This window comes from Platalea leucorodia (assembly GCF_965183815.1).
Source record: "Platalea leucorodia genome assembly, chromosome: 3".
Lineage (NCBI taxonomy): Eukaryota > Metazoa > Chordata > Aves > Pelecaniformes > Threskiornithidae > Platalea > Platalea leucorodia.
In genome coordinates this window covers 8,637,089-8,658,264 of record NC_138825.1, presented here as the reverse complement: position 1 = coordinate 8,658,264, position 21,176 = coordinate 8,637,089, and the positions used below count along the sequence as shown (strand labels likewise).

The 21,176-nt window shown below is 44.1% G+C and overlaps 1 protein-coding gene across 1 annotated transcript in view; it reads right to left on the bottom strand.

The window, feature by feature from the left end:
- Positions 1-329: 329 nt before the first annotated feature.
- Positions 330-21,176, bottom strand: part of MACROD2 (mono-ADP ribosylhydrolase 2) — an 890,030-nt gene continuing 869,183 nt past the window's right edge. The window contains exons 18-20 of the mRNA XM_082306167.1: positions 8,047-8,130; positions 2,380-2,448; positions 330-424 (exon numbers count right to left, since the gene is read on the bottom strand). Of these exons, the coding sequence (XP_082162293.1) occupies positions 2,387-2,448; positions 8,047-8,130 (146 nt within the window). The 3' untranslated portion in view covers positions 330-424; positions 2,380-2,386. The remainder of the gene's footprint in view (positions 425-2,379; positions 2,449-8,046; positions 8,131-21,176) is intronic.

The window sequence follows — 21,176 nt, the reverse complement described above, 5'->3', positions numbered from 1 at the left end:
AAAGGGCGGGGGGGGAGGAGGAGAATGAGCTGGCTCCCACAGGTTGCCTGCAGACAGTACTATAACTGGGAAAGAAGATAAAGATGCTAGAAAAGGGGAGGGCCTGGAAACAGGCTACTGATGATATGATGCAGGAGCAAAAGAGACCCAATATAAGACAGGGACTCACGGTTCAGAAGAAACTGTTGTAATTGTGGGGATAATTGCAAAACATTGTTAGAACTAGGAAGTTATGTTTCTTTCCAACAGGCTTACAGAATGAAATGCAATGAAGAACAAAGAGAAATTAAAGCAAAGAGTCGTTTCCCCAAAGCTCCCTCCCTCCCAACCCGTGGAGCATCTCTGCATGCTCTTTTCTGCCAAGAATGATGCCATAGCGCCTGCCCGTCGGGTTTCCTCGGGTCTCTTCTCTCCTGCGTCCTTCCTTCGCCGCAGCGGGGGAGACAAAAGAAAAAGGCAAAATTTCAAATGTCTGCACAGAACCCAGGCCCATCTTTCTAGCACAGATGCCTACAGTTTCTCTTTCCGTCATGTGCAGCACGTGTATGTGTCACACGGTTTATATATAACACCCACTATTATCTCTATAGCAAATTGACTGTGCTCAGTAGGGTTTCTTGGTTTTCCATAGCACCGTGCTACCTAGCTTGATACCAGAGACCCCTAGCTCTGGTGCGTGCTTCGGGGCTAGACCACAGAACACACGTTAAAAACAACACATTAAAATACTACGCATAGTAAGCAAAAGGATCTCCTTGGCTCTGAAAGACCCTAGTGAGACCCTTTGAAGTTTAACAGGCTGATCAATCCTCCCTGGGACACGATCCTTGCAATTAAAACAGCAGGAACAGGGTCGGAAGGACTTCGATAGAGAGCTGTGAAGGATTCGATGCCTGCTTCTGATCCCGCACATGCCATTAAAAATGCTGGGCAAGACATGGTGCGTCCTAGCTTGGGCTGCTTTGCTTCAGAAAGGTGCTGGCAGAGCCAGGTCTTGCAGTGGAATCGAAGAGATTTATTAATTGATTGCTAATTGTGGTATTATTCCTGTGAACTCTACCTTTGTAAAGCAAAAACTACTCCAGCCCAAAACATTCACAGATTTTCATTTCCATGGGAGAATGCAGCATGAAAAATAGCCTTCCTGCAGCTCTTGTGAAAGCAGTAATAACCGTCAGATATATTTTTTTTAAACTGAGGAAGGGTATTAACCTTTCCATGTATTTTTAATAGCGAGGATTTCATTAGTTCCTCTTCCTTTTCTGATTGAACAGAACATACAACCAGAAGCTAGGGGAGGGGGAAGGAAGAGTTGTGGAAGCCGTATTTTAATGGCGAGGGCGTCTTCTAGTCTTGCTTCAGTACTGTTTATCAGGGACCCCCGTCAGGCCTATTTCTCACTCCAGCAGTATGGCAGCCCATCGTCTATATGCTGACAAGGACACAAAGGGCTACGCTAAGTAATAAGACCTTGTATTTTAAATCTCTGTGATACAGCTGCTACCATTGTTAAGCCGCTACATTTGGTCTTGAGCTACGTGAAATCCCATTGCAATCATAAATAACACATCTTGCTGTATATGATATTGGTATCTCACGATAACCCTATGCCAAAGGAAGCGGTGCGCATTAACGCTTAAAAAATACTTTCGAGGGAGAACTGGCAACTGCTTGAAATTGGGGATGAGCTTCGGACTTCTGTCTTCCTACCAAATTATTCATCTTTATCTAGGGGAGAGGCTGTTTATGCCTATGACAAACTCTGCAGCAACAACAACCACTCCACGGTCCTGCCATAGCACTATCATTTAGTGTATAAAGCCATAAAAAGCTCCAAAAAGCGGCAGAGCTCCAGAAGGCAGCTCGCTGACTTTGCCTTGTTTTTCAGCGGTATTGCTACAAGTGACGTTAGGCATCGGAGAGCCAAGGGCAATAAACCCCTCGTGACGTGAACCTGTTGTTTCCAGAATACAGATCGTACAGAACTGAGCTCTGTTCCAACCGGTATAAATTGCCTGTCATTTTCCTAAGCAATGCCAAAAATTGTTCACTCGGTTACTCTTACGTTCCTTATCTCCGTGCTGTCTTGCCTTCTGATGATCTAAGACCGTGCACTGTCTAAATCCATTACAGTTGCAGACTGCTACTATAATATTTACTTGACAAATCAAGTCTACTGGATATTTTCATTTTTTGGTGTAATACGAGCCATATTAGACAATTTTTTTCCTTTGTATTCTGTCTTCCTTGGGTTTTGGTTCAGTTTCCTTTTTTTTTTTTTTGGTAAATTCTAACATTAATTAAGGTCATTTTTAAAGCAAGTTTTCAAATAGCAGCTGAATGGAAAATGGGGGGAAAAAATAGCCATAAAGGTCTCACCTGTTACTTAAGCTTCCCGCTGTGTTTCTGTAGGATCATTTATACTTTCAACTTGACTATTCATTTCAGCTGAAAACAAAATGAGACAGTCAGGAAATTCTATTCATGCTATTTGCTAAGTTTATCACATCGAGTAACAACCACTTCTAACCCAACGGGGACATTTAGTGCATTAAAAATTCTACGCCGTAAATCCACAAAAAGGTCTCTTAGGCCAGCCATCCTAACCTGTGGTTACACGGAAACCCCGATGAGAAGTCCTGCCAGGGTGTAGGCTTCAGCATCGCTAGAAATGCAAGCCTCTGGATCTAGGTTTTTCTCTTTGGTCCACATCCATCCAGTTTGACTTTGGCGCTCAACCAAGGTGCCCAGCTCAAGAGCTCAATGACCCTCCCCTGTCTCTGCAGGCCACAGGCAGAGATACAGGTATCTCCAAGGGGTGGTTTAGAGTTTTGCTGGGCTAAGTGGTCTCAACCCTGTGATTTGAACATCTGCAGGCTTCTGACAAAGTCCCCGGCAGGACCCGGGGCTGAGCTGTGGGCTGAATGCGGATCCATCTCCAGTTACAGAGATGCTGCCACTGCCTCTGGGTGTCCTTGAACTGCAAATTGCTGGAGCCCGGCAGAGGATTCAGGGGTAATATCACTATGCTCCTACATGTACTAGTTCACTTGTGTACTATCCATTTACAAAACCAATCTTTTTTTTTTTTTTTTTTTCATTTAAAATTACTAAAAAATAAGAAATATTTTAAATAGAAGGCTTAAACTCATTTCAGCATGACCTTTGTCAAAAATATCATCTAAACTACGGCAGGTGTGATTGGCCCTATCTAGGCTAAATATGAAAGGGTTACTTCAGCAGTGCATTTTTAAGATTAGCATTTGTTCTGTAATAAATTTGAATGAAGCCATTTATATGAAGACTTTTTTCTTTCTTTAACCTTGCTTTATGTTGTGGTATCAACTGCAGATTACGAGTCATTTGACATGGGTGATGAGGAAAAACCTCAAACTTGAATGGGAGATTTGGAAACTAAGGGAAGATGGGAGCGGGGGAGGGAAAAAAAGACAAAAATCAATAACTATGCTACTTCTAGCCAGGCAGTATGATCTCTTTCTGAGTTAATATCATGTCAATACACCTGTTAGGGTTTTGATGAATTATTTGTAAATTATTCATCATCCATATGCAGAACAGATACTGTAATGGCTTCCCGGATGTATGCAATGAATAATAAGAAAAGTATCCGCTCCTGATTACGGAGCTCTGATGCACATCGCATTTAGCGATGTTGTGTTCTTTACCCGCATTTGCATAGCAAAGACAGGATGCTTAATAAAAAATCATTAAGGGAAGGCTGCTGCGCACTGACGACAGCAGCCTTTCTTAGCCTCATTATGCTGGCCAGTTTCACTGGCTGGGTTTTCTGAAAATAACATAAGGCTTCACTCACGTTTTAGAGATATCCTGCAAAATAAAGCTTGATTCGAAACCTGTGGTTAGGCTGTGTCAGCATCCCGGGATGAGTATGCCTCCTTCCCCTTCTTTTTTTTATGGCTACGAGCAGTCGACCCCCATCATGCTGATAGCACGTCACGTAGAGGGGGGCAAATTGCAAACCGCCTGGGAACGCGTTAAGGGCAATGTGAAAGCATTGGGGAGCCCCAGTTGAGGCCTGGGACCTGGAGCCCCCGCCAGCAAGGAAGCAAGAGGAATCACTGCGTCACACTGTTCTGCAGTGGAAACGGCAGCCAGGCATCCTGCATCACCGGTGCTAAAAACATCCACCGTGCACGCCGCAGCGGGGAGGTGGCTCGCAAGCGCTAAGGCACCGGCGGGTTTTGCTGTTAGCTTTATCCTATGTGTTTGTGTCTAAGCTCGGCTCTTTGCATTAACGCTGGTAGGGACGGGGAGATCTAACTGAAGGATAAGCTTCTGCAGACCACTGGGTGAACCCCAACAACAGATGTCACTATGAGGCAACCTACACAATCCTCTATATTTAGCTAGAAAATAACACGGCAGCGGAGCACCTCCTGCAAGAGCAGATGGAAGAGCTGCCACCGGGTACGGCGGGGATGTGACTCATAGCCCTCGCTGCCTCCCAGCACGAGTCGGTGTCAGAACGACGCCGTTAGCCCTGGGCACGCTACAGCCGATCGCATCGCGAGCCAAAACTGGCCTTCTCCCCACTAAACAATGTTTTTAGAGGTGTTAAACTGCTAACTTAACGTTAGCGGTCTTTTTGCACCTACCGTAATACGCTACAATGGCCAGCAGCTCAGCGAAGCACCTGAGGTTCAAGGAGGCTGCACATCTCCTAAATTCAGTTTTACCTGCTCCCCCTTCTGCAGCTTCCTGCAGGGCTTTTTATGCCAGAAATGGACATTTCTGTACAATGGAAATGGACATTCCTCTGCACTCTCCCTGTGTATTTTCCCTTAAATTTTGGGCTGTTGGGGAGGACCCGTCTGCACCTCCTCTCTCAATCTGTGAGCTGCTTAGCAGCTCTCAAATTATGACCAGGGAAGGATTTCCCCCCAAAAGCAAGCAAGTTCCCCGCAAGAGGAGAAGAAATAACCCAGCACATAGTTCACATTCGTCAAAGCACTGCAGTTGCCGCTGACCCGGTGGACGTGCGCTGGCAGCAAGGCATCCCGCCTCTCCCCTGCAAGAAAGCTACGTGCTTAAAGGTCACGTAGCCAAGAGTCACAGCGTAGCATCTAAGTAGAGAAGACAGGCAAACGGGGGACTGGAAAACCAAGTTTAGAGTCGTCTGCAAGAAAGAGCGCGTTTCCCCACCCCAGGATATTATGCTGTAGACCTGGATTGCAGATGACACCAAAATATTACCGTCTTGATTTAAATAGGAGCTGGGTCAGACTCTTACTTGCAAACATAACTTGTTTCTGCAGCCACTTCCTAAACAATGTTTCTCCCCCTTGCATCTACATAACTTGGCTATAGCACATTCAGCTATAACTGCAGACTGCCTAGAAAGCAAACCATCTATTTTGAATTCAACCCGCTGTGCGGCGATGAAACACATGCACCTGTTTACTTGGTAGTTACTTTTTTTTCTTGGATATTACATCAACACCATAAAAAGCATGAGGATGTTAGCTGTTGAGATCTTCCTTTTATGTTGCTTTGGTGAATCACGTGAAGGTCAGGTTACTGATGGCGCATTCAGCAGCCTGCACAAGCTTATAAAAAAAATGGGAAATTTCAGGTTTGACACTGCCTTCATCTTTTTCTTTTCTCCTCTTGTGTCAGCAAGTGAGGATGCAGCTTTCCACAGGCTTGAAATAGAAAAGGCGAATGAGTAACCCCATTACAAAAGGAGTGAAGAGTTTGATCCACGTAATACCAGCTGGAAGCTAACACCTACCTTAGTAATCTTTACAGCTTTGGTGGTATTAAAAAAAAAAAAAAAAAAAAAAAAAAAAAATCATAAAAAAAGGCTGCTGGCAGGGAAACATCGTCTAGGAAACCAATCACCAAAGGTAGGTTTTGTCATCATTAAAAAATACTAATCAGCAAATCTATCCTGGGTATGAAAAATTTAATAATTTAATAATTTAATTAAATATGTCTTCGCTCTGGTGGCCGACAGAGATTGCCAGCAGCAACCTGTATACACACCCCTATTCAGACTCACACGCGCACCCTCTGACAGCTTTTCTGATGGAGAATCATGCCCAGCTTTCAAATAATAGTCATTTATGAAATATATCACTATTGTCATTTCTGAAATATATCACTATTACGGCCCTGCCCACTAGATGAACCAATATCGAGATCCACCTAAGCTGTCTAAACTCTCTGCATTTCTAAAGCTCTTTTCTCTGTGACATGGTACATGAAATTAAAACACAAGAGCCAGGCTGCCAAGGGGTACCTGGTGATATATGCTTGTGCTTTCAGCTGTGAAGTGATGAGCTCTCTTGGAGTGGAAGGAAGGGGACCAGAGAAAAAATAGGCAATTTACATGAAAATTACTGTCAAAGGGAACCTTTTTCTTTTTTTTTTTTTTTTAATCTCAACTAGTACCCGGTACATTTAAAAATTTTAGGGCTTTTTTTTTCAGTGAAACTTAACCCTTCAGATAAAACAAAGCATGGGGAGTTTGATCCTCCTGATTTTTTTAAACATGTAATATACATCCACAAGAAAAACCACCCTGTAACATGATCCCAATAGCAACCGAAGCTGTAGGGAAATCAAGACGTCCCTGAACAGCAGAGTACTTTTCTGCAGTCTTAGAAAACACTCTTTTCCTGTCCTTGCAGAGAACTTAGAAACTTCACAGAAAAGGAAGTTACAAGATGAGTTATATGTAGAAGACCTTGCAAGATAAGCAAGATTTGAAACACAGAAACGTACCATGATTGTATTTCAGAGGCTGTCAGCTGACCCAGCTGTGCTGCCCTACAGCACACGTTAACAGAGCTATACCTTCGCTTTTCCTTCCAGCGGGAAATCCCCTAAGATATTCTTCTGGTAAATTTGGATTTGTTTTCACTAAGTAGCCCAGACCATTCCAGGGATTCGAAATTCAAATCTTTTAATGTGACTATGACTTTTTGGTTGGTTTGTTCAGAGGATGAGGAGGGAAGGCTGGTTTGGCTTGATTTGAGATGTAAGAAAGTATGCCATATCAATGCAGAAGAGGTTAAATGAGGAGTTAAAAAATCAGCCTTTGCTACAATGATAATGCTACATGATAATAAAACGAGGACTGGAACCCCAATTCCCAACCCCCTGCCATTTGGAGCAGTAAAGAGGACCCTTTGTGCAAAACCCAAGAAAACCCCTTACATAGCTCTGTTAAGCTGTAAGAGCCGACCTAGAGGAGTGATAAAGGGACTGCCTCACCAAAACCTAAGCACCAGGATGCTGATCCCATCCATTATTTCTTTACACATAGGAAGAGCCTAGAAGGACAAATTTTTTTGTTTTTGTTTACGAGTATGTTACGCACTGCAGAGCTCGAGCAGACGGGACTTTGCCAGACAGCTGGGTCATCTGCTCACTGAGGTCAATGACAAAAAAAGGTCATTTTCAAGTCAGGAGATTTGGGTTGATAAGGTCCACAAACCTTACTGGAACTGCTGTTGGGTCACCAAATTGTGACAGTTTTATCAATAGTAAATGTCCTAGGGAGAGAACTTCCATCTGCTACCAGACTGAGCTAGGCACGAGGAGGAGGAGGAAGGGAAATCAGCTCCAAACTAGGAGGAGGCCAACACACGAGTTCAGAGTGGTTATACAGCTGACGCTTGCCCCACGATGGAGTCGGGCACTAGCACAGGTATTTTCAGAAATATCTTCCGATTCCTGTGTGAGACCACACACATCTTGGCCAATTCAATATCCAAACCAAAATTACAGTGGGTCTAAAATATTGTTTAGTTAAAAGGCAAGCAGACTGAATGTACCAATTGAACACGCAAACCCAGTCAACTAGAAAAGCAGGGGTATGGCACCGAGAGGTACTTCCACCAGACTTCCAAGACAGTAGATATTATGTAAACTCTCAAGAAGACTCAGTTGAAGAGATTATAAATATAACTCCTATTTTGGGGGGAAGTGTACAAACAAACCCCAGAAAGGTATCCTACGTATCCACTTCAGGATGATTAAAATATTAGAACAACATACCATCCTTATTTGAAACATCTGCTGCTTCACATGCGAGGTCAACTTTCATAGGCTCCACAGAAGTTTCCTCTTTCCCTTGCATCCCTGTAAGACAAGCCAAAGAAGGAGAAAAATCAATACTTACAGTACCTGATTAATGTGTAATTCTTAGACCCTGTACGCCTGTGGGTTTTTTTTTTTTTTTTCTTTTTCTTCTGGCACGCTCTTACCTTTATAGACTCTGCTGCTGTATAGCGGCAGCCATTTAGAGAAAAAGGCAGAGGATATAGGGGGAGGAACATGATTTGAAAATAATTGCTTGAATATTTGTAGCGATCTGCACTCTTTTCTAACTGGGATTGTTAAAACCACATCATGGTGTGTGCTTCTGCCTCCCTGCCATTCTTTTCTCATCATTTTTGAAGAATCCCTTCTGCTCATAAAATGCAATATATGACGGGGACCTAATCACACTTATAAAGTTTCTCAAGCTAGCAGAGTAAAAATAGATACAGTGAGAATTCAAATATACTGGGTAGTCAGACACAAACTAGAATTTGAATTTAGGAAAATGCATTTTATCGCTGTAACTCAACATTTTTATCTCTTCTGCCTCAGGCTTGTCTGGAAGCTTAGATTCAATCTCCTAACAATATTTGAAATGGAAAAAAAAAAAGCGTTTTTGCTGTTTCGTACACAGTCCTCCTAATATTCTGCCATTTAGAGTGCCGAGAAGCCAATTTTTAGTTAATTTCCATCATGCTACTTCTCTACTTTTGTGGCCGCTGTAAAGCCTGTTGCACCTATCCTGCGGTTGAACTACAGGATGTCAGGCTATTGGTTGCTAAGCAATCCAGACATTTGGGTGCTTATTATGAGACAGCAAAGTGTGGCAAGGACCGAGATAGCTCAGAAACGGTTTACTCTTAAGCTGAAATCATTTACCTCTTCAGCAACAGAGATTAAACATTCACGGTCCCACAAACACCTCCTTCGCCTTTCTGTGGAAGTCTAGAGTGGGGTTTTTTAATGCACTTCAGTGCGCTACACTTATTTTGTCCATAAACACGTATCTACCACTGAAATTTTCAGCCAGTTTTCCTTCTAATCATATCTGCAAGCCAATACATTGTCATGGAGATTTTAGTCTCCTCTGTGCTTGCTTTGTTGGCAATGCTGTTCTCACAGGCAACTTCCAGCACACTACCTATAGTTCTACCAAGCATCGAAATGCTAAACTAAGGACCCAGCACCTACAGAAACCAACAAAAAATAGCCACCAGAAAGCTAGGTTAGCCATTTCAGCAAGCGTGGGGGAAAGTGCAATGGATGACTTTACAGCGATGGAGGTGTCACCCATCATTTTGATAGAACTTACTTCTACTGCAGGAATCCTTCAGCAGATCATATCACCAGCTCCACCTCTTCCGCGCTGGTGTAAATCATCTCCCCATACACACAAACAAAATGCCTGTAAACATCTGTGACTGTGAACCCCGCATGTCAGCGAATGCCTGAGATGGCCCCTTTGCAGGTGCATCAAATCCCTGACGCTTCCCTGGGGAATTCAGGAGAGCGAGTGCGGTTTTCTCCTGAGGTTTCTTATGCACCAACGGGCCTAGGCTTCCCCAGCGCTCGCCCACAGCTCTTTTTCGCTCACGCAAAGGATAAACCCAGGTCACCGCACTGCGGAAGCGCGTGCACGTGCCAGGAGCTGGTCAAGTACAAGGCTGAAAAAGTACGTTCAAAATTCCTGCCTGACTTCCTCTAGCAAAACCAGTATGAAATTTGGGTGACTATGAAAGCACTCGTTAGTCAAGGAAAATACATTGAAATTTGGGTTGTGCTACATTTTGATTAGCTGAGGGAAACAGCTCTATGAAAAACAAAATTTCAGAAAACCAACCCTCCCGCCACGAGCGCAGCCTGCGGCGGGTGCAGCCCTTCCCACCAAGACACGCAGATGTCTGATGTAGGGATTCGGGATCCCTGCTAAACACCAATGCACTCCGACCGGCAGCTGATGCCTCTGAATCCAACTTTGCCTCCTCCAAAACACTGTCTATTAACTAAATAAAGCAGATACGACATGACAGTGACGTCTTGGCTCCCAGTTTCTCTAACAGCTAGAGATGCCCAGTCACTCTCCTGTTGTCAGCTCCTAAAGGCGCCCGTGTGAAGTTCCCAGGCCCTATCCCAAGATCTCCCATTAACCACCCGGCACGCCTGGCTTCACCACGCTGCCGAAAGGATTCTCGCTTTCGATTTCAGAAATCCCTCATGCAGCTGACAGGTGCAAAGGATTATTGGCAGGGTGCTAGGTGAAGAAAGAGCCTAATTAAAGGGAAGACATTTTGTGCATATGCATGTGTGTGTGCACACGTGTGCACATGTGCTAATTACGGCTGCCGTTGCAGGGACGAAAGCAGAAGGTGTCGAGGGCCCTCAATACCAAAAGCTACAGGTTCACGTCTCGGAGCGGGCAGCCCTAGAGAGAGGCTGGAAAGAGTAACAACAGCAGCAGCAATTTGCAAAATTACTTTTCGAGAGGTTTAGGGCCATAAACATTGTCAGAAGAGCACTAACGTTGTGTTCTGCATTTTCACCTTCTTTCCAAGTCTGAATAGCTGATTCCCCATCCCTTCTCGGAGGGGATCATAGCCGTATCGTTGGGTTTTTTGGTTTGTTTGGGTTTTTTTTATAGTGTCTGTTGATTGTCAGATATTGTCAGCAAGAAAATGATAGTGGGAAACAACGTTCAGGGACAAACAAGGCAGAAGATATTTTAAACCTTAACAAAGCCAAGCACTGCCGCAAACATTATACCGTCCAATTTTTGGAAAGACTTTCAAACTTGGTTAATATAAATCTTCATTTCTTCCCTCACTATTATTGTGGGCAGGGGACAGGAGCATTCACTATACTGCCTATGCATGTGGAAAGGGTATTATCCAAAAAGCTTCTTCCCTGCCGCGCAGTAAAACCGAGTGCCATGCAGAAATGAGCCCATTTCACATAAACAGCAGAACTCGATCAATACCAGAACCGCCTTGACAACCAATTTATTCTAGAGGCCTCCCCTCACCCCCTTGTTTTGATTGCTTCAGGTTAGAGCACAAACAAGCGAGGTATTTCGGGTCTCCGAGCAGGAGCCGAGAGTTACCGAAGGGGAGGGAGCCTGGAAGACACCACTTTCAATTTCAATTACCATTTCCAATTGCGCTCCTGCCAGAGCTCATTACCCGAACCCTTTGCAGGCTGGTTACACAACCAGCCTAGCACTAAGTGACAACAGGCTTCTGGCGCGAGCAAGGATGGCTCCCAGCCTTTTGAAACACGTAAGGCAAATATGTATCAGGATGATAGAAATCTCAGTACTCTTATTTAATCTTTTTTTCTCCTTAACAGTCACAATCTGTCAATAGTTCCACGTGGTTACAGCTAATATGCTGTTCTTTCTCTGGAGAAACGCGGTTCCGGATTCACGTGTGATTCACAAGATTAACATGAAGATGTGCTGGTTGTTGGTACATTAGCATCAATTTTAGAAGTGCCCAAGTACAGAGGTCAGCCATCTATTCTCCACACCCCTGATAAATCCTAATAAGTAAAACGTGTAACCCTCCTCCTCCCTTTGCGCAAGGTTTACATCTATTTCAAGTGATAAAAGCAGGGAGCTATGCAGGCTTAGAGGCTGTAACACAGAGCAATCCATAAAACTCATTTTTACCTGATCATCAGCAAGGCTTTGCTGTGTACTGAAGAGCGCCTTTGTAATCAGGAGAGAGGCAGGCTCCTCTCTGAGGTAATTCAAAGCAAAATCCCAATGTAGTCTCCCTAGAATCGATAAATCATTCCTGGAAGGCACCTGAACTGGGTTTCTGCTTGGAGCTGCCCACCTTAAGGGATTTTATTTCTCTTTGATGACTATTGAGGGAGCCTGGGAGATTGGGGTCTCTCAGCAGAGCCCGGTCTTTGAGACCAGCCTTGGCAGAGTCCTCGCACCAGGTGTGGGTAAGGGATTGTCAAGTGGGCTCTGAATAAGGAATCTGGATTTCTGCTATTAGTTCCTAGCTTGTTATAAGGTCGTAGACTAGCTTTAAGACAAACAGAAAAACAGATTTCATGCATACGTGAGTTCTGTCAGTGCAGTCTGGCAACGCCAAGATCACTTAAATCTTAAAAATACCCCAATTTTAGAAGTCTTGCAACTAAGTGAGAAATCCTGGCCCTAAGATCATTCTGAATACTTGAGGAAGAAAAGAGTTATAAATAATAATAAAAACAGTCCAGACAACTCCTTCTATTTTAACAGGCAAAATGGCGAGGTCATTATTCCCGTAACATGTCTGCCCAGCAATTTTGGGTGTTGCCACAGGAATTCCAATAAAAATACTATCCTGCCCATGGACAATTTGCAATCAGGGGAAATTCATTAGTCGTAAATTATTTGTAGCGCAGTTGCTTCAACTCATGTTATATACTTCAAAAAAAATCACCTTTGTCATTATGCCATATGAAAACCACATTGCAGCTATTCTGAACGATCCAGATTTCCCTGATTCATACCCACTGAATAAAATTTATTATTTTGAGTTTAGCTGTAAATATCTTTCCCCTAATTGGGAGACTCTGAGAGATGGAGGCTCGTTAAAATCCAAATTTTTTTGGTTAAAACTTGAAGGCACCATTTTTCATCTGCAGCAACAAAAGAGACAGACAAAGCTCTTCTGACCCACAGCTGCATTGTCTTATCTGTCAAAACCAGTTCCATTTTTCTTGCTCTGCAAATAGCCAGAGCTGTTTTTTCCTTCTTCCCAGTCATTTCACTGTAGCTCTTTGCTAATGTGACTGTCAAGCCTTCATATACTTTGTTTACCGCTGTATTTTAGTAGCATTATAAATGCTGCTTCACTTAGAAACTGAAGCTGTCCATGATAGAAGGGCTCAGTTTGACACCTCCATCTGGGATGACTGACCCTTTTAACCAGACCAGATTCTACCACATAAAAGATTTATGCTGTCTTCTTGCATGGCTCTACATGCAAAACCACCCCACCTGCTGCTCTCGGGGCTCTAAAACAAATACAGCAATCGTGGTCCGTCTGTACTTTGTTATGTTCAAGTCGGCGGGCAGCTTTCCCCCTCGCTATCCTGCAATGCACAGGTCGAGCATGACCGCGCCGCATCTGCAGGAATGGCACTGCTGCAAAGGTGCCTCTCGCTATTCAGCGTGGCTTCGTTAACAACAAATGTCTCCATCTGTTAGATATTCCACCTCAATCAAAAAACCCCCCAGCAATTAGATACCATAGAGATGAAAAGAAAGCTCAAGGATGCAGGTTTCAGAGGAGGGCGTGCTGGCCGGGACGCTTGCCGGGCTTTTGAAGGCGCTGAGCGTCATTTCTTAATGCCACGCGTGGGCTGTCAGGATTCACGTTGCAGCCCCTTCGTTGTTAAATGGAGTGTTTACCCTCCCTTTTGGCATTTTGGCTTTGTCTCCCAGAGTAACCCAGCGCAATGAGGCTCCCCGTCCCTCCAGTGTAGTCTGCATCATGTCAGCTCTCTGTGTTTGTGCACGCAACTGTACCTAAAGGCATCGCGCTGCTTCCAGCCACTGTTATTTCCAGCTTAAGCTGAACCGCAATTTTTTTAACGCGATTTAAAAGTGTCTAAGATCTGCTTATCCCTATCCCCTTCCAACCCTTTATTAAACATACTCCTAGTAAATCTCATTATGCCTCCTTTTCCCTAAAGGTGGGAATGGGAGTGCAGTGAGGATTGTCTCTCAGCAATATGGTCCGTAAGACCCATACAAATTGGGTGTCTCTAAAATTGCTAATGCCCATCAGGAGCTCTTTGTATCTTTTGTCTCTCTGTAACAACAGGATAAACCTGCGCACAGCAGGCTCTTGATGAATACAAGGGCATATCGTTTTAAGGAAAGCCCTTTTTGAAATTTTTTATTCTGACAAAGCCTTAGCTGTGTAAGAGGCCACGTTGCTGTTTTCCAGATGCTCTTTCTGTGAAACCTCTCATCAGAGAAGCAGCCTGCAGCGGGGAATGTCTGAAATGGAGCACCCAGAAGCTTTCACCGCGTTTCTCAATCACTGGCTGTTAACTAAAATGTTGCCTGGTTGTATTCAAACTAGTAGATCACCTGTCCCGAACAGCTTCGAAAGCCCTTGTGCTCCATTTCCCTGCCTACAAATACAGCAGATAGCATGCTCAGCGGTACTATGAAAAGTGAAGGGTTTCTGAATGAATAGAAATGGCATATTATTTACCTTTCTCTCCCATTCTGTCATTTTCCCTGCCACCTTCAACCATTTATGAAACTTGTAAGTGATTTGGTTCAGTTCCTGATCCTAAAAAGCTGCGTAGGCGTGAGGAATTACAGCACTGGAGGATCCTTTTGAGTAAGCTGCAGGAAATCTTCAGGTCTCCTAAGGCTGAGCTTTCACCGGGGGAATGATGCTGGGCATTCAGAAATGTTTTTCCGATTTCACGGCCATGGGAGCAAGCCTGCTGAACGACTGCCGGCTGCCAGAATACCTGCACCTCCACTCCCATCACATTATTTTCTCTGCACACTCACCATGCTCATACCATGTACCCAGTCTGTCTCCAGCTGTCCTTGTACGGCAAGTTTAATTCCTCTTTGCACCACTAATCTGGGGTGAGGACTTGGTCCTTAAGTTTGAAGAACAGATCCGGGAGCCCAATGTCTTTCATAGGCCTTGCTTTCCTCTCCAACGTGAACAACTTAACAGCTCATGCTGCTGCTGGATTTTCCATCAGCACATACTGTGCCCCTATGCCATTTTAATCTTGCATGCACTGTATTTTCTAAGCATTTCAAATGATCTTGAGGGTTGCCTCAACTGCAGCAAGCAAAAGACTGTGAAAGCAAAGAGGACCCGGATCTCCTAAGTAGGCCAGATTTGTCAGAACGCTACACTATTTATGTCACAAAAAAAGGGAAAGAAACTTTCCCTCTCCCTCCAAAGGAGCCACTCCGAACAGAAGAGACCGTGCCAGTCCTCAGCCCTGAGCAGCTGCACAAGAACTAGGTTGGTGCTGGAAGTGAACAGAAACAATATTTATAAAAGAAATTATAAGGAAAGGGTGGGGAGAGAGAGGGTAAGAACCTGAGAGGACACAAATAGCAAATTGCCCAAGAACTGGAAGTTAGAAAAGTTCCTTTCAGACAAGCACCCTCATCTTTTACGAAGTCCCCGCTCCCCGGCTACAGCGGAGAGGACGATGGGGTGAAAAAGCGCGCCGCCCGCACAGGGCAAAAGGAGGCTTTGCCTGAGTTTCTGGTAACATACAGGTGGGGCTGCTCACCCTGATGGCTGCAACCATTTATTTCTGGGGTCACCGCTTCTCAAAGAGATTACTGCTGAGTCAAAGAGGAGCCCTGGAAAATATTCCGTTCAATTCCTTTTCAAGGAGACTATTGCCAAGTATATGAAGAATGAGCTTCAAAGTAGCAGGGAACAGCAGCAGAAGGGTAAATGAGGAGGGTGTATGGATCTACCTGAAAGGCAGTAAGAAAATACAGTGTGGGAGAAAGACTCTTCCCTGTTATTTATCCAGAGACCTCAACCTAAATTTTGCAGCTTGAAATAAAACAGAATATTTACAACAGGGAGAGGCACGTGAAGTTCAACAAAGTTCTGCTAACAGATGTGATACCTGTAATTACAGGTATGCTGTAATTTTCAAACAGTTTGTGATATAAAGATACAACAGTCAGCACGAAAAATAAAAATTAATTAAAAAACTCCAAACACCAAAAAACCAAACCTCAATAAAAACTTGGATAACCAGAGGCCAAGTATACAACACACCTGGATGACATGTCTTGCTCTTTGGAAAGAGTACTTTCATTTCTAAAGGCTCATCACCTCCTGACCGAGCACTCTGTTTTAGTTTTTAGAAACCTGTTAGCTTCCTAAAACCAAGCTGAACATAATACAGAACCGATAGGCTTGAAAAGAAGTGGTAATTGGCAGCACTCAGTAACAAAGACCTTACAGATGACACTTATCATATTTTTCCCCTACCAAGACACATGTTCAATAATGATCATTTTGCAAAAACAATTAAAGAAATGTTACCCCCCCCCCCCTTTTTTTTTTGGTAAACTGAGCTCTGCTCTGACTCCTTCAAAGCCAAAATTTTACAGTCAGCTTAAACTATATGGTGATAAACACAAATCTGCTATAAAGGACTAATTTTGCTGCTGAGCTCCTCACCTGTTCCAGTTCTCAAGGCTGTTGTTTCAGACCTGGATGGTGACTCATCAAAATATAACAGATGTTTAAATAAAACACACACACAGGCGCACCTGTGTGTATGTATTTATGTTCAAGGGCAGTAAGCAATTTTTCATAAATAAATGGCCGGGGGTTGTTTTCCCTCTGTAAAGAAGGGAATAGCGGAGTGATAGATGGCAGTGCTGGATGCATTACCCAAGGCGATGCTCCCCATTCTGCTCGGGAAGCGCCTAGCGCCCCGTGGAGAGAAGCCATCGCTGAAATCTGGCTTCTGGAGATTCGTGCGGCTTTTGCTGTCAGAGGATATCATTAATGCTGATTGCTGCCCCCGTTTCTCTGGTGAAAGCCTGGCACCCTCCTCTACAGCAGTGAGTGAGCCAACACCAGCCAGCCTCAAAAGGATGGGAGGGAAAGCAAACATATTGCAAGTGCTATATTACATCCTAAGCGTGGATGCCATGTCTAATTTCTGCTGCTAACTGGATGCATACAAGAACAAGATTTTATGAGGGTGATGTGGAGTAAGATGTTTCCCCGGGAAACAGCACAACTACATCAGAGCAAGGGGTGGTCTAACCTCCGGGTGCCCTATGCCAGCAGGCAATAACCACATCCTCCGCTCCACACAGAGCACATAGAAATAACCCATGAGAGGACCAAAATCCCTAAATCATAGCGCTGCCAGAGGGAATCGCATGCTGACTACTCCCAAACCAAGACAAGTCTAAAAGAACAACCTAGCTACTACCGCAGGCGTTTCAGCTCCGTGGTGGCAATCACACTCTTCCACGCATTTCAGTGGCGTGTCTTACAAGTCAGCTTTTACCACTGACATTTTGGGGAGAAAGGGAGGTGCAGAGCCAGACAGCGATAGCGTAGCTGGTGTTTAACACTTGAGATACCCACCCATCCTCCTGACACTCACCCTCCTCCCACGAAGCCAGGAGTATTTCCGAAACACTGAAAAGCACAATGGAAAAGATGACTCCTGTGGGTTGCTTTCAGAGAAATATCGTCCACAGCCTGGGTGTTATCATCTGCACCTTAGGAGTGTATCACCACGTGATGATTGGCTTGGCCAGTATTTCCTGAGGACTGGATTTAGATTACCAAATCAGTGAGATTTATTTGCTCTATTTCTTGGAGAAAATTTTAAGGCCAAATTCAAAATTCACAGTGTGGGGTAGAAAAATTTTGCCCACAACAGAGCCTCCAGAAAAGCAATTTTGCAGGCCAGGAAAAAGCAAGTGTCAGTACTGGCAGTCATACGCTTGCTTCTCTTCCTTGCGGAGAGCCATTATGCAGTGTTTTCTAAAATTGTAAATGTTCTTTCTGGCTCACAATGGGAAACAGCACTAATATGCATCACAGGGTGTGAGATAAAATGTGCGGTACTATTGTTGCCTTTGATTTGTCTTCCATTTATATCAGCCCTCAGTAAGAATTATACAAAGACAGAGCTGCAGATTTTTCTTCTCAACTTTTTCACATTTCATCCTTTGTTTGGTTCATAATTTCTAGGGTCTAACTAGGATGTTACATCAGAGACAGGAATTTACATTTAGATAACATAATGCAAAGAATACTAACAACCATAATGCTCCCGGCTCCAAACAGCTCCAGAGTACTTCCCAACTGGCCTCAGCTTTGTAAAACAGGGATCTGGTTTATTTGCTTTAAGCTGAACATTTCTTTCTCTTTCTCCAGTAACCTAACATTCAGGGGTTTTTTTCCTTTTTTTGTTTTCCCCCTTTTTCTTGATTTTAGCGAGTCTTGCTCCCTGCGCTGCCTCTGACTCAGTCACTAGCTATGGAGATGGCTCCGGTTTGTAGTCTGGGAAAAAGCCTGGGAAAAGACCCTGAGCACAGTGGGGGAGTGTGATAACTACAAGAGGAAGGCCACTTTGTTTCTTGCAAGCTACCTAAAAAATAGGTAGCAGACCCCCCCCAAGAACAGCTTTCTGATTGCAGGAGACTTAAGAGAGACAGCTTTTCTTCTTCAGGACCCTGCACAAGGACTCACTAGTTGTGGGCAAGCAAAAAGCCAGCAATGTGCATTAGAGTCACAGTAAATCACTCTGGAGAAGTCCTCAGTCAGATTCATCAACTCTGACATCTACCAACATTGACACCCAGGTCCAGTGATTTACCAGATTAGCAGCTCAGCCTAGGTGGAGAGGGCAAGTACCGGAGGCTTTTTTGTCTCCCAAACAACTTTATCCCTAATAACACCTCCCCTTATACAAGCTCATTCCCACTGTTTGAAGAGGTCCATCCTGCTGTTACTGGTTGCTCTGGCAACTTTATAAGCAGGAGAACAAGGGGTCACAGAATCATAGAAATATTTAGGTTGGAAAAGACCTTTAAGGTCATCAAGTCCAACCGTTAACATAGCACTGCCAAGTCCACCACTAAACCATGTCCCTAAATGCCACATCTACACAGCTTTTAAATACCTCCAGGGATGGAGACTCAACCACTTCCCTGGGCAGCCTGTGCCAGTGCCTGACTAACCTTTCAGTGAAGAAATTTTTCCTAATAACTAATCTAAACCTCCCCTGGTGCAACTTGAGGCCATCTCCTCTTGTCCTATCGCTTGCTACCTGGGAGAAGAGACCGACCCCCACCTCACTACAGCCTCCTTTCAGGCAGTTGTAGAGCGCGATAAGGTCTCCCCTCAGCCTCCTCTTCACCAGACTAAACAACCCCAGCTCCCTCAGCCGCTCCTCATAGGACTTGTGCTCTAGACCCTTCACCAACTTCCTCACCCTCCTCTGGACACGCTCCAGCGCCTCGATGTCCTTCTTGTAGTGAGGGGCCCAACACTGAGCACAGTACTCAAGGTGCGGCCTCACCAGTGCTGAGTACAGGGGGACGATCACTTCCCTGGTCCTGCTGGCCACACTGTTCCTGATACAAGCCAGAAATTACTGGGTCAGAAATTTACTCTAGGTTTCACACATATCAGAGACCTATTTGTATCAAAAGAAAGTAAATTCAAATAGCAAGTTAGACTAAGGCTGGCTTATGACTAGACCATTACTGTTACATTGGGTAAAAATTGGAGCAACTCATTTGGAAAGCTTAGGCACATTTTTTCCTCAATCATCTTGCCTTCACTCCAAATTACTGAAGATTCCTCAAAGTCCTGTTGTATCTTGAGGCACCAAATAGAAACTGGAGGCCAAAAATACAAACCACATAACACAGAGTCTGAACAAAAGTCTTTAAGAAAAAAAAAAGGGGGGGGGGGGAACTTTAAGTTTTGTCTCAATATGTTTCTTAAGAGAGAATATGCTTTCAGAAGGACCAGGATTTTTCCCTTTAGCACTGGAGATCATATCCCCTCTCTCCGTCAAACACGCTTTTAACACAGAGGTTGTTCTAGATGCCAGCAGACACAGGTCAGTGTATTCAAAAACAGGTGACTAACATTAGGAGCTCTTTAAGATGGAGTTTAGATCCTGATTTTCAAAAGCTCCAAGCACCCAGCAGCTCCAGCTGGCTTCAAAAGGTCTCACTTCATAACGTGTTTGGGACGTGCTCAGCATTTTTGAAAGTCAGGCCACCTATTTGGGATCCTAAACACAGACTTAACAATTCAATTGTAATTCTCACTGCACTAAGGATGACACCACCTTTCTAACCCGTGCTTAGAAAGCTCGGTGACACTATAACTAACAACATGACTTTTGCCTTCTTTTTCCCACAACAGAATTTTCAGAACTGCTAATAAAACCAGTGTCTATCATGAAAACTGGCAGACTCCCGAGTCTAACAAGATAACTATAATTTTCCTTGAAACTATTGAGCAAGTCTACAACATCTCCCAAAATCCTCTTAATAATTGACGGCTAACATGGGTTCCTTACAATGAGGTGTCCTGAAGGTCAGCCAGAATACAGCAGCCAGTGCTGTGGGATACTCAGAAATGCCACCTGCCATATAAAAGTACTGAAACCCAGCCTGGCACGCTGCAGTAGTTAGCCCTTCCCGTAACGCCATCCCCCTGCTACGTGGTGCCAGAAAACGTAAAGGCCTATACTTGCGATCTTAGCACCAAAGTCAAGACCTCTACCAATTAAGCCAGAAGAGAATAATTGTATTAGCAGTTGATAGCAGCAGACTTCTGTCCTGCTAAAGGAGGATGACATGCACACATTAAAAGCATTTCCTCAAGCTAAACTCCTTCAGATTGCTGGATTTGGACCACATTTTATGATTTATTCATAATGAAGCGCTGCTTAGCTCATGAACTTGCAGATGCCCAAAGCCTTTTCATTATACAACTTTCAATTATTCCAGGCTTTTAAAAAAAAAAAAAAAAAAAAAAAAAAAAGGAAAAGAAATTGATATAGTGGTTCTACCCTTGGGTCAACCAGCAGCAGCATCTCCCCTCTTCTCCCCTTGAGTACCCACAGCTGGAGGACAACACAGAGCTTTTGCCAGCACCTAGCACGAGGGGCAGAAGTAGAGGCTACAGATGTGCACTGTTCCTCATGGTCCAGGTCTGAAAGAATCTGTATGCCAGTGTAAGGATTGCCACTGCCCACAGTCTCCGCAAATGCCTCAGCGCCTGTTACTTTCATGGGAATTACTGAAGCTTTCAAAAGAATGCAAAAATTGCTAATCCCCCGGTGCAAGTGACTTCAGCCTTGACAGACGTTTTCCCAGAGTCACAGATAAAACTGAAGGATTCAACCATAAAGGATTAGGAGTGGTGTCACCTAGAATTAAGTCACCGGCCTTGAACCATGTTTACGTTCAGCCCTGTCAATAGCAAATTTCACAATCTTAAAAACAAGGTTTATTGAGTTTCTTTAAATATATATATATATCTTGATTTCCTGAGTAGGTTTAAAGGTCT